Here is a 14,019-nt window from a genome sequence, read left to right on the forward strand (position 1 = left end):
GATGTGATTCCTCATTTAGTGTTCCCAATGAACTACAGCGATGCATTCCTTAAAGCGTACCTATCAGAAAATGTTACTCCATAATCCTGATCATGTACATATCATTTTATTTAACACGTTTTCTGTAACGCACAAGCTTCAAATCCTCTCAAAGGGAGGAGGTGTGGTTGCACTGTGCATGCCTCCGCTGTCATCATCTGCCCACTCACATCTCCCCTAGCATTAGCAAAACTACAGCTCCCAGCATGCCCCGACAGTGAGGACATGCTGGGGTTGTAGCTTTGCTATTGCTAGGAAGCACAGGTTGGAGACTGCTTTGTAAGGATACAGCTATCCCCAACCTATGACTCCCCCAGCTGTTGCAAAACTACAACCCCAGAATGTCCTCACTGTCAGGGCATTCTGGGAGTTGTAGTTATGGTTATGTTAGTGGAGATGTGGGCAGAGGAAAATGTGAGCCGGGAGGTGGAATATTTGAGATGGACGGCGGAAGATGAGAGGAACGGTGCACACTGCCAGGACCTCCACAAAAGCCGCCATCAGCTGTTTTCCCCCAGTGCGCTCCAAGCATCAATGATGCCGTAAGTGAAGCTCGGAGTGCACTGGGGGTAAACAGCTGATGTTGGCAGTTGCAGAGCTCCCAGCAGTGTGTGCGCCACTCCACACATCTCTGCCCGTGCCACTCACATCTATTCCCATACAATACATTATTTTATGGAGGGAGGAGGAGGGGGGCGGTTTCATGCAGCCTTGTCCATGAGTCATCTCTTGGACAAACGCTGCTGGGGGACCCCTAGTGGTGGGATTTTTTAGAGGCCATTTTCTTTTTAAATGAAGCATATTAGAAAAAAAAGTATTTCATTTTCATGAACATATTAAAGGTTTTTTCATCTGAAAGTGCCCATTTTCCATAATATTTTTTAACCTGGACAATCTGGTTAAATGCAAAAGGAAGTTCTAAATTTGGTGGCAACAGATATGGTTGCTGTGGATTTGAACATTAAATTAAATTAAATAAATATCAGGATTGGTGGATTCTAGTAGTAGTAAAATATAATTCTATATGTATTGCAAAACCACTTGGATTATCTACTACGTGTTCTGCAATATCCGTAAACTAAGCCATGTGGGCTGCACCACTAGACGCATGAAAGATAGATTGCGCAAACTTATCTATGGTGAAACCCATATAGATGCTAGAAATCCATCTAATGTATCAAAACATTTTGCTCAAGCTCATGCTCATTAGAGAGGGATTTTGTATATTAATGATGGACACCTCTTATCCCAAAGGGATAAACTACAGACTAGAGTTTTAGTCATGAGCTACTAATGGTTTTTAGCAATGTGTTTTTTTAAAGTCACTGATTTTTTCACACCTCATCTCAGGTGAGACAATTATGTCAGTCTATGTAAACGAAGGTAGTTACGGTACATCCCCTTGAATTCATGACTAAGGCCCATCAGAAGAGGAGGATTTTGCCTGTGTCATGCCTGTCTTGCGCCACACTTTTGCACAGATTTTAAAAGAAGAAAAAGTGGATTTTTAAACAGCCAGTGCTGTTAAAAGCGGTACTCCGGTGGAAATGGTCTGGTGGAAATGATCTGGTGACAGAAAGTGAAACAGATTTGTAAATTACTTCTATTAAAAAATCTTAATCCTTCCAGTACTTATTAGAGGCTGTATACTACAGAGAAAATTATTTTCTTTTTGGATTTCTTTTCTGTCTGACCACAGTGCTCTCTGCTGACACCTCTTTTTAATAGAAGTAATTTACAAATCAATTTTAACTTTCTGGCATCAGTTGATTTAAAAAAAAAAAAAAAAAAAGTTTTCCACTGGAGTACCCCTTTAAGATCTATTTGGATTTTGTTTCTACAGCGTAAGCTGTGCCATTACTTAGAGGATATTTTTTTGAAAATGTTTGGAGTCGCATAAAGTGGCATCTTGTGTGAAAAAGGAGTAACCTTATTTATTATTGTGATGATGCAACTTAATATCTAGGAATGTATCTTATCTCTCCTGTAGCTGTCTAAACTATAGACCTAGTTCATTGTTAATATATGTGACAAAGCTCTGGAATTTGGGGATACAGTGCATGTCATGGTATCTTCCTCACTATAGTACGCACAATGAAGAACTGAACAGTTTAAGATGTTAGCTCTGAACTACTAAGTTCAGGGAAGGGTGCTAGAATGGTGAGTGGGAATTTACCCCTCTTTTGCTATTTTTATGTCCTTTTGGGAATTAAAATACATTTTTACTATAGAAAATGCTTTCTTCTATCTGATGAAATATAGCTTGGGTGCTATACAGACAACCTGCTGGAAGCAAGCAGAGCAGGAATAACGGAGCTCCATTACATCTATCAATAACAATGATCTAGGTCTACATATTACAGGCAGCTACAGGGTAGTTTACATACAGTTCCTAGATTTTAGATTGGGTCATCACGATAATAAGGTTACCACTTTTCTTTTTGCTAAAAGTATTTTTACTAAAAGGTAATACCACCTGAAACATTTTCTAAAAAAAAATATCTCCTATGGCAGTGTTTCTCAAACAGGGAGACTTCATCTGTTGCAAAACTGCAAATCCCAGCATGCCCAGACAGAGGCTCCCTGTTTGGGAAATACTACCCTATGGGGAATGACAAATGACATCCTAACTGTGGGAAAGAAACCATCAGATGGAATCCACTAAACTGTACAATAGGTGCGGAACAGAAAAACACAGTGCTGCATTATAAAAGAATGACCACCTAAAAGCTCTATCTTTGCACAGGAAAGATATTCTAAAAGTTAAACCAAAAAGAAGAAAAAAGGAGAACATAACAGTGCAGCTGAAAACTACTTACAGAAATCAATTTAATGATATTCAAAGTACTGTACTTAAAAATGTACCTACTTTGCTTCAAGATCGAGATTACCAGGTTGTTTAACTGTACAAGTGGTATCCCGAAGATCTCCTAATTTTGCTCAGTCTCTTTGGCAGTGACAGTGTAAATAGTTGAATCATAAAGGCAACCACAGATGCGGACACAAAACATGCACAACATGCAAATGTATGTTAGAAGAATCCAACTATACTGTATGTCTAGGGTTTCAGGTGTACAGTATGATATAAGTAGTTACATTAATTGTAACACTAAGACTATGTTCACAAGTGGAACCCACGGCAAAAAAGTAGATTTTTATACTTACTGTAAAATCTCTTTCTCGGAGCTTCTATTGGGGGACACAGGAACCATGGGTATATGCTGCTATACCAGCCCCTGGCTCTGAGTAACTCAGTTTAGTTCCAAAGCAGAAGAAGAACGGACCAGGAAAAGGAACAGTCCTAACAAAAACAAGGGGACCGACCACACAAAAAAACCCCGCACAACAGTGGCGTAAACTGGCTGGCTGTGTCCCCCAACAGAAGTTCAGAGAAAGAGATTTTACAGGAAGTATAAAAATCTACTTTTCTCGAGCGCTTCATTAGGTTCAAATAAATTTTTTATTGAATTTTTCAAGAATTTTTTTTCACAAAACAGAATTGGCCAATAGATAACAAACACGGCCAAAAGAAGAATACAGAAATAAATAGAACAGAATCATACAAATTCTTTAGAAATGATCACTCAGTTTAGATACACTTCTTTAAAAAATAAAAATTTATATATATATATATATATATATATATCTCCAAATGGCGGAGGACAGCACAACCACTAAAGATCTTGAGACAGTAATCCGGGTGCAATAGGCAAAAAACGTGGTCCCAGTCGCAGACCACATCCATAGATACCAGCAATAAGTCCAGCAGCACTCACGGGATCAAGTAGAAACACAGCAGTGTTTATTAAACCATATATAATGCAACGTTTCAGTCTGTCCCCATGACAATGCTGTTGTTTTTAATCACTGGAAGACGTAGCTTCAGCTGCGTCTTTATTAACTACACTTTGTATTTTTAATAACAACGATGATCTATTGTATATACGGTGACCATTGTTGTTTCTTAACACACTGTCATCACTTGCACTTTCTATATTATGAATTTTGTATTGTTTATGTCTTTTTTACTGTGTGAATTTTATTTGATTATATTGATTGGAGTTTTGTAATTAACTTAATATGATACCATATAAAGGTCTGTTTTGCACATTTGTATACCATGCTTGAAAAAGGTGGTGGATATCACTGAAACGTTGCATTATACATGGTTTAATAAACACTGCTGTGTTTCTACTTGATCCCGTGAGTGCTGCTGGACTTATTGCTGGTATATATATATATATATATATATATATATATATATATATTAATCAGATCCATCGGATATTGTATAAGCATATCCGGAATGTGTTGGAAAAATCTATAAGATTTACCATTAATTAAATGAACAGATAACTAATAACTTTACTATACCTGAAGTAGTCCATCAGCAAGTAAATTTATGCAGGATCGCCACAGGCAGCCATATAAAGTTTGTGGAGAATATACCATACATCATATAATGACCTATGTACATGTGTACGTAGCCCTTGGTATAGTCTACACACCAAAACGGTACTATGAACACTGGAACACAAGAAACGCCAGGGACAAAGGAACCATGGGTTGTCCTAAAGAAGTCCCTGGGGAGGGAAAGACCAACATCCCAGCCAGAAAGGAACTCAGGTGGACGACTGAACTGCCGCTTGCAAAACCCTGCGGCCCAAACCTGCGTCGGAGGATGCTAAAGGTATGAACACAGTAAAACTTGGCAAAAGTATTCAGAGTCAACCAAGTAGCCACCTTGCAAACCTGAAGAGCCGAAGCCCTGTGGCTGACCACCCAGGGGACACTAACCGCATGTGTGGAGTGAGCAGTAACTCGAAAGGGGGTACCTGACCTTTGCAACGGTACGCCTTCGAAATGGCGGACCGGATCACTAGGGAGATAGTTGCCTTGGAAGCCAGGAGACCCTTGTGCCGCGCCTCGGGAAGCACAAAAAGAGAGTCACTCTGCCTGAAGGAGGAAGTGACTGACAAACAGGTCCAGACCGCACAAACCAAGTCCAGCCTGTGAAGCCGGCGCTCCCGCGGATGAGAACGGGACGAGCAGAGGGGAGGCAACACAATCTCCTCGTTCAAGTGGAAGAAAGTCACGACCTTGGGCTGAAAAGAGGGCACCGGCTAAAGAACTACCTTCTCTTGGTGAAGCACTAGAAAAAGGGGAATGGTAGGAGAGGGCAGCCAACTCCGACACACAGCGAAGGGACGTGACCGCGACAAGGAAGGCCCCATTCCAGGAAAGGAAGCGAAGGGAAACCTGACCCAGAGGCTCAAACGGAGTGTATCTAATGTTATAAGCCCCTATGGGAGCTATAACATTGCAAAAAAAAAAAAAAAGTAAAAAAAAAAGTGTTAATAAAGATAATTTAACCCTTTCCCTAAAGTTTGAATCACCCCCCTAAAAAATAAAACAGTGTAAATAAAAATAAACCTATATGGTATCGTCGCGTGCATAAATGTCCGAACTATAAAAATATATAGTTAATTAAACCGCACGGTCAATGGCGTCAATACGCGTAAAAAATATTCCAAAGTCCAAAAAAGCTTATTTTTGGTCACTTTTTATACCATAAAAAAATTTATAAAAAGTGATCAAAAAGTCCGATCAAAACGAAAATTGTACCGATAAAAATTTCAGATCACGGTGCAAAAAATTAGCCCTCATACCGCCCTGTATGTGGAAAAATCTAAAAGTTATAGGGGTCAGAAGAGGACATTTTTGAACTTAGAAATTTTCCTTCATGTAGTTATGATTTTTCCAGATGTACGACAAAATTAAACCTATATAATAAGTAGGGTATCATTTTAATTGTATGGACCTACAGAATAATGATAAGGTGTCATCTTTACCGAAATATGCACTACGTAGAAACGGAAGCCCCCAAAAGTTACAAAATGGCGTTTTTTTCCCCCGTTTTGCCATGGATTTTGGGGTGAAATGACTGTCACTGCAAAGTAGAATTTGTGATGCAAAAATAAGCTATAATATGGATTTTTAGGTGGAAAATTGAAAGGGTTATGATTTTTAAAAGGTAAGGAGGAAATAACGAAAATGCAAAAACTGAAAAACCCTGCGTCCTTAAGGGGTTAAACCTTTGTCTCTCTAATTTAAAACAATGTCCTCGTGTGGTAGTTTTTCTTCTTTTAAATATCCTCTCCTCCTTTACCGTGTTGATTCCCTTTGTGTATTTAAAAGTTTCTATCATATCCCCTCTTCCAAGCCATACATGTTAAGGTCTTTTTACCTTTCGCAATCCATGTACTAGTTTAGTAGCTCTTCTCTGAACTCTCTCTAGAGTATCTATATCCTTTTGGAGATACGGCCTCCAGTACTGTGCCCAATACTCCAAGTGAGGCCTCACCAGTGTTCTGTACAGCGGCATGAGCACTTCTCTCTTTCTACTGATTATACCTCTCCCTATACATCCAAGCATTCTGCTAGCATTTCCTGCTGCTCTATTACATTGTCTTCCTATCTTTTAAATCTTCTGAAATAATTACTCCTAAATCCCTTTCCACAGATATTGAGGTCGGGACTGTGTCAAATATTCTATATTCTATAAGCTGTGATCAGCCTTATCGTCGCTTGACTGCTCTTGCCTGGATCTCAGGCACGGAGCAGTCATTCGCCGATCGGACACCGAGGAGGCAGGTAGGGTCCCTCCCGGTGTCCTGTAAGCTGTTCGGGACACCGTAATATCACCACGGCATTCCCGAACAGCCTGACTGAGCAGCCGGCATAGTTTCACTTTCCCTTCAGACGTGGCGGTCAGCTTTGATCGCTGCATCTGAAGTGTTAATACAGGACATCACGCGATCGGTGATGTCCTGTATTAGCCGCGGGGTCCCGGACGTTGATGGCTGCCGGGACCGCCATGATATGACGCGGGGTCACCGCGTGACCCCGCGGCATATTGCAGAAGCCGGCGCAGGACGTAAATATACGACCGTCGTTAGGGAGTTAAAAGTAATATCAGGAAGTATTACTTTACTGAGAGAGTAGTGGATGCATGGAATAGCCTTCCTGCAGAAGTGGTAGCTGCAAATACAGTGAAGGAGTTTAAGCATGCATGGGATAGGCATAAGGCTATCCTTCACATAAGATAGGACCAGGGACTATTGGGCAGACTAGATGGGCCAAATGGTTCTTATCTGCAGACACATTCTATGTTTCTAGAACAGACTAAAGGCTGACTGATCAAAGTATATTTCAAACGTCATTGTAGGGAACAGGTAGGACTACTCACCTGCACCTTCCAACTTCAGCAGGAACATGTCTGTGTGCACTGTTCCTTTGTCCACATCCTTCTTCACTCTCTGAGAAACACAGTAAAGACACACAGAATGACAGAATGAGCAGCACAACTATTGTTCTACAGTCAGCCTTTCTTCAGTATGATATGGCTGATAATATGAAACAAGTTAACTCCCCGTTGTCTGACATTTTAGGCTAGGGAGACCCTGTCTGAGGCCCAAAATGAGAGGCAGGCCTCGAGGTCCCACCCACATCAAGCCATCGCACTCCAGTTTACAGATATGCTGTAAAGCCAAGGCTGTAGAAGAACACAGTGGGATATGTCAAAGACAGGCTCCCAATGCAAATAAAAAAAAAACAATAAAAAAAATGGGTGAATGAAACCCTCTTATTGGCTAATACAGATTGACAAGAGGCTGTGTTAGTGGCAATTTCAGACTGAGATGAAAAACACTGTAGGACAAATTAATACATTTTATTGCTCCATGTAATAATTAATTTCAGGTTGGGAAGATCCTGACTGTAGAACAAGTAAATGCAATCTGGTGTTTCCTGTTAGAAGAAAATTCAGTCTAGGCAGATGCTAAACAAACCTTTAAGGCAGGGTCACACAGGGCACATCCGCAGCGTGAAATATGCGGTAGAATTCCGTTGCTACGAGCTGACACACAGAGCTACATGGCTGCAGCAGAGAGCTCGCTCTGCAGTCCCCCTGTGACTGCTGTTGGCGCCTTTGTGACCCTGCCCTAAAAGGTTATTCTAGTATCAGAAAGTTGTAGTTAAATAAAACTATCACCCCTAATATAGTGTTATCACGAATCACACTTTAGCTTGAAATATTCCTAATGGCAGTGACATGGAAAAAGTCTCACCAGCTTAGAATATCCACCATAGATAACAATGCTTCCATCCTGGGTGGTGGTCAGCTGACAGCCTGACCGTGGTGAAGGGCCAGTACCAGAGGGTGAGATCTTTGTCCATGTGAAGGAATCCAGGTTAAAAGTGTACACATCATTATAATAAACATAATCCCTACAAAAAATGAGAATCAATAACAAAGAAAATGTCGGGTCAGAAAGGTTTCTATTCACTAGATGTAAACAAGTGTGTTTCACTGAACTGACAACAAGCAGAGATCTTAAAACTAGAACACAAAGGGGGCAATTTACTTAAAACCGACATTTCATATGCAAGTCTTAAAATAAAGGTCCACCGGAATCTGTAATCTACATCGTAAATGTGTTAGCCTGTAGATCTCATTCGCTCCTGCTAAGCCATGCCCAAACATTTTTTTTTAAAGTGGAGAGAGCCGCATAGTAAAAAGAAAAAAAGTAACTTTTTTCTGCAAATAAGGTTTAGCCAAAAATGAGCAACTTTTGTGGCTAGAGCTTAATGTATTATTATAATATACCATATTTATCGGTGTATAACACGCACTTTTTAGGCTAAAATTTTTAGCCTAAAGTCTACCTGCGTGTTATACGCCGATAAGCCTCTGCAGTTCAATGATTTAAAGCGGGCGCTTTAAATCAATGAACTGCAGCGGCTTTGCAGGTGCAGAGACCGCCACCGCTGCTGGCTTCTCTGCCCCTGCCTGTCCTGGGGTCTAGAGCCCTGCTGCCGGCCCTTCTCTCCCCCTGTCTGTCGGCGCCGCTGCCCCATTGCCGGCCCTTCTTTCCCCCTGGCTATCGGTGCAGCTGCCCGTTCTCTCCCCCTGGCTATTGGTGACGCTGCCCCATTGCCTGCGCCGATAGCCAGGGGGAGAGAAGCGGCGCCGGCAAAGGGGCAGCGGCGCCGACAGACAGGGGGAGAGAAGGGGCAGTGGCACCCATTGCCGGTGCCTCCCCCATCCCCGGTTGTATAATTACCTGTTGCCGGGGTCAGGTCCGCGCTGCTTCAGGCCTCTGGTGTGCGTCCCATGCGTCGTTGCTATACACTGCACAGCGCGGTGCTGCTGCCCCTTCTCTCCCCCTGGCTATCGGCGCTGCTGCCCCATTGCCGGTGCCGCTTCTCTCCCCCTGGCTATTGGCGCCGGCAATGGGAGCCAGCACCGATAGTCAGGGGGAGAGAACGGGCAGCGGCGCAGATAGCTAGCGGGAGAGAAGCGGCGGCAGCAGGGCTCTAGACCCCAGGAAAGGCAGGGGGAGAGAAGCGGGCAGCGACGGCCTCTCTCCCCCTGCCTTTCCTGGGGGTGTATCGGGGTATACGCATGCACACACACGCACGCACCCTCATTTTACCAAGGATATTTGGGTAAAAACTTTTTTTACCCAAATATCCTTGGTAAAATGAGGATGTGTGTTATAGGCCGGTGAGTGGTATACCCCGATAAATAGGTAATTAAGATTTATTTACATAAAACCAGATTATCTGTTAAAGTAATTAAAGGGAATGTGTCATCTAGATTACTTTTTCTGATTAGGGACAGATACTAAAAATTTTCTTTTTTCCAATCTGTTTTAATTATCTTATTGTAATTTGTATTTCATTGTTCGTGCATTTTTATGGGGGCTGCCATCTTGCGTAAACTGAACATTTAGTGATGCCTTACAGAAGGATTCATGGACATAATTATAATTAACAGGACCTGTCCCATTCAGAAGTACAGGAAAGGGGATGCTGTTCTCTGAGCAAAAGCTATTGTGTGTATCCATCTTATTGGTGTCACCTTTCACTGTGCTCATTGTCTGTTCTGTGACGAAGAACATTACTAGGAAAAGATCTGACCAGAACAGGAAGTCTTAGCTTTGTTTTAGTTCTAGTGGTCAGAATGGAAAAAGCAAGATTTTAGGATTATTATTAGAGATGAGCGAAGTTACAGTGATTCGATTTGTCACGAACCTCGCGGCTCGGCGTTTGCAGACTCTCTCCTAGGACTGTATCCACCTTTTCCAGCCCACCGGAGCACCCGAAAGCTTACCTAAATTATGCAGGCTAAAGTCAGCAACTTCCGAGCCAAGAAGTTTGTGACGAATGAATCAAATTACTATAACTTCGCCCATCTCTAATTATTATAAAATATTAATTATAAAATAATATGGATATAAAAATGGAAATTTAGAAGAAAAAAAAAAAATCACCAAAAATTCTTACAAAATATGTTTCACATAAAACTCTGATTTAAACAGGTCATTTTCTGATTAAACATTTCCTTTAACAAGATGCAAAAAGTAAATGAAGATTGAGTGAAGGCCTCAGGACCAGAGTTATTATACCTCTACACCAAGGGTTATTATTATAGCGTTACGTTATGGGTCATAAACATCCAGCTGCTGTGTAACAACATCTTTTACCATGCTATTAAAAGCTTTCAGTCTGTGCTTGAAGTCCAAAGACAGTGTAGAGATAATTTATTTGTTCACCGCACAAATCTTCTGACAGATCTTAGGCAAGTGACGGACTACGGAACTAACCTTGTGCTTTCATGAAATCCTCCAAACACTATTAGCTGCCTCTTAGAATACACCATGCGGTGGCCACTTCTTCCAGATGGTCCTCCTGGAGATCTAAGCAGCAGACAAGAATGTGAGACACATCAACAAAGACACAGAACAAAGTATGATCTAGCAGTTCGTAGAAACAGTACATTTTGGCTTTGGGGACCAAGAAAATTTTCATTTTTGTCTTTGTTTTTCCTCCTTGCCTTTTAAGAGCCATAACTCTTTTTATTCCATCTACAGAGCCATATGTGTGCAACCAATTGTACCTTGTCATTACACTTTTCATATTACCATAAAAATCTATGGTGCAACAAAAAAATAATTATTTATAATGGGAAAGTGAAAAATGAAGCAATTTTGCTTTTGGTGGGTTTTGTTTTTACTTAAAACATACCCGTAAGATCCAATATATCACTCAGTACCTCATCATGACCATGGACACCTACATTTTTGTGTGTCTAGCACCTTTATTTTTTTATTACACTTTTAATTTAGCTCACTAGTCTGAATTCCTCTCAAAAGGGAGGGGGCGTGGCCTCACTGTGGATGTCTCCGCCCCCTCCCTCAGTATGCTGTCTGCTCACATCTACCCTAACATTAGCAAAACTACAACTCCCAGCTTGTCCTCACTGACAGTAGCGGGACACAAGCTGACAGTGGGAGGATTTTTCCTCCAGCTATGAGCCCTGCACTCACAGCTGTCAATCAAGAAAGTGTGTCCATGACATAGGTGATGATGGATGGACACATCAGGACTAGTATGTGTCCAAGTAGACAGGGGGTCAGTGGTTTGACTGGCTATTTCAGTATGAAATACTGAACATTTTCTAATGAAAGCAATTGCAAAACCTATTGGTTTTGCATGCTTTACAACATATCAAAAGTTTTTGTATCGGACAGTGCCCATTTAAAGCGCTTTACGGTACATGTCATCTTTACTCTGTAGGTAAATACGATTAAAATGATAACCATATTTACACGTTCTTCCTAACTTTTTAAACAAAATTAGTATGTTTAAAATTGCCCTATTCTGACCTCTTATAACGTTCTTATTTTACCGTAAAAGGGGCTGTATGATTCCTAATTTTTTGCGGTATGAATTTTATTTTTATTGGTATCACTTTTGCGCATGTGATTTCATGTAGTGGTAAAACTGTTCACCATCAAGAAACGCTACCTCCCCTCCAAATAAATACAGTTGCCCCAGGCCTGAGGAACTGTCACAGTCTGCGAAGAAAGAACGATGAGTGTGAGGAGGAGATACAATTTTTTTTTACTTTTACGCCATTCACCGTACGGAAATATTATTATATATTAATAGATCAAACATATTCGCACGCGAAGATACCAAGTACTGTATATGTTGATTTCCTCTTTTTTTTTTTTTTTTTTTTGTAAAATAGAAAAAGAGGGGAGCCGAGAGGAGATCCAGTGGGCAATCTTTACTCATAGGATCCCTGTGATTGCACCACAGGTGCCTATACGCTGTCCACCCACCCCCTTGCACATTTGAGATGTGATGTCATGGCATTCTAAAGAGTTAATGACGGTACCAAGGGTTTTTATAAGGTACCACTTGTATGCATGTATGTATGTATGTATGTATATAAGACTTTTTGGTTATATTTTATTGTGTTTTTTTTCTAGGCTATGATGTGCCACAAATCAGCAATTTTGGACTTTTTAATTTAACTATTTAATTTTTTAATGTTTGCACAGCTGGCCGTAAGAGATGATCTTGGAAAAGAGGATCATTACATTTTTGAGGGGAGGGGATTATTCACATATATACATTTTTTCTCCCCCATAGTGGATTTATAGCAATCTTTTGATTGCTAATATGGTTCAGTGTTTTGCACAGGTATACCACTGGTCAGTAATATCGGAGATTTACTTCTGTGGTCTGCCAGGTCTGCACCCCAAGCTATTCAATGACGGTAAAAATCACAATTTAGTTGTGTTGACCACAGTTCCTCTTTAATGATCAGACAGATTATATCTTTGCTTAAAAGTGATTGTTTATCAGGTATCCACAAGGGGTTGTCACCAGTCTGTCTAGTTATTCAGTTATATGTGGGCAGGAGGTATAACTCAGATCTGCCTTTCAGAATTTAGGGAAAGCCGTATGACAACCATTGTAAGAGATGTAACTGGTTGTCCCCCTTTTAGAGCTAGAAGTAAATTTTAACAATTTAATGGAAGATAATGTGAGGGTCTAAATTAGAAGAAAAAAAGTGACCAAGATCTATCTACTGGATGGGAGTTGTGGTACAATGAGCTACAGACTCATGGTCATTATTATTGATGCAAGTGAGGGAGAGAAACATTTATATACAGTGCCAATAAATTCAACAGCACTTTATGATTTTGTGGGGACAAATAATGACAAAAAATATCAGACATTACAATATTACAGCTAATAATTCAAACACGAAGAGTGAGGGCCCTGCTCCCGAGAGCCTACAGTCTATGAGGGATGGGGTCGAGACAAAAGTCAACAAGTGCTTAGTATATACAATGGTTTCTTGAGCTCTATGGGGGAGATTTATCAAAACATGTGCAAAGGAAAAGTTGCCCAGTTGCCCATAGCAACCAATCCAACTGCTTCTTTCATTTTGCAGAGACCTTGTTAAAAATGAAAGAAGCAAGCTGGTTGGTTGCTATGGGCAACTTTTCCTCTGGACAAGTTTTGATAAATCTCCCTCTATGTATCCAGTTATTGACAGAGCATATACAGGGCAAATTGTCTCAAAGATTGAGACTGAGACTATCTTACTTGATCTGTTCCCAGGATTTAGTATTCAGGTGAAGCACCCAGAGGTCCTTGTAGTGGTAAAACTGTTCACCATCAGGAGACGCAAACTCCCCTCCAAATACCCACAGCTGCCCCGCGGCCTGAGGAACTGCCACAGCCTGCGAAGAAAGAACGATTAGTGTGAGAAGGAGATACATTAAGTTACATGATATATGTAAGCAAATCTCTTATCAATGAAGGGGGGCAGATCCACTATAGAGGTAGCCGGAGGGCTTACCTCTGTTCCCTGCTGTCCCGTGGCTCTGTCATTGATAGAGCCTGGCTTGACTAGGCTCTATCAATGGATTGCAGAGCACACAGATCAATTGAGTTCAATAGAACTCTAATGATCTGTATGAGGAATTTAATGATTCCTCCTAAAAGTCTAATAAAGTGTAAAAAAATAAATAAAATAAAAAGTTTTATTAAACGTTTTAAAAGACACTCATTTAACCCCCTTCCATGTAAAAAGTTAAAATCACCCCCTTT

General features: G+C 40.9%; 1 protein-coding gene across 2 annotated transcripts in view; it reads right to left on the minus strand.

Annotated features, from left to right (window-relative positions):
- The window catches only part of KLHDC4 (kelch domain containing 4), a 58,078-nt gene that overhangs the window by 18,549 nt on the left and 25,510 nt on the right, over positions 1–14,019 (minus strand). For both annotated transcript variants that reach the window (XM_056525543.1, XM_056525544.1), the window contains exons 5-8: positions 13,513–13,649; positions 10,710–10,802; positions 8,169–8,328; positions 7,289–7,358 (exon numbers count right to left, since the gene is read on the minus strand). In XM_056525543.1, the coding sequence (XP_056381518.1) occupies positions 7,289–7,358; positions 8,169–8,328; positions 10,710–10,802; positions 13,513–13,649 (460 nt within the window). The remainder of the gene's footprint in view (positions 1–7,288; positions 7,359–8,168; positions 8,329–10,709; positions 10,803–13,512; positions 13,650–14,019) is intronic.

This window comes from Hyla sarda, chromosome 6, assembly GCF_029499605.1.
Source record: "Hyla sarda isolate aHylSar1 chromosome 6, aHylSar1.hap1, whole genome shotgun sequence".
Classification (NCBI taxonomy): domain Eukaryota; kingdom Metazoa; phylum Chordata; class Amphibia; order Anura; family Hylidae; genus Hyla; species Hyla sarda.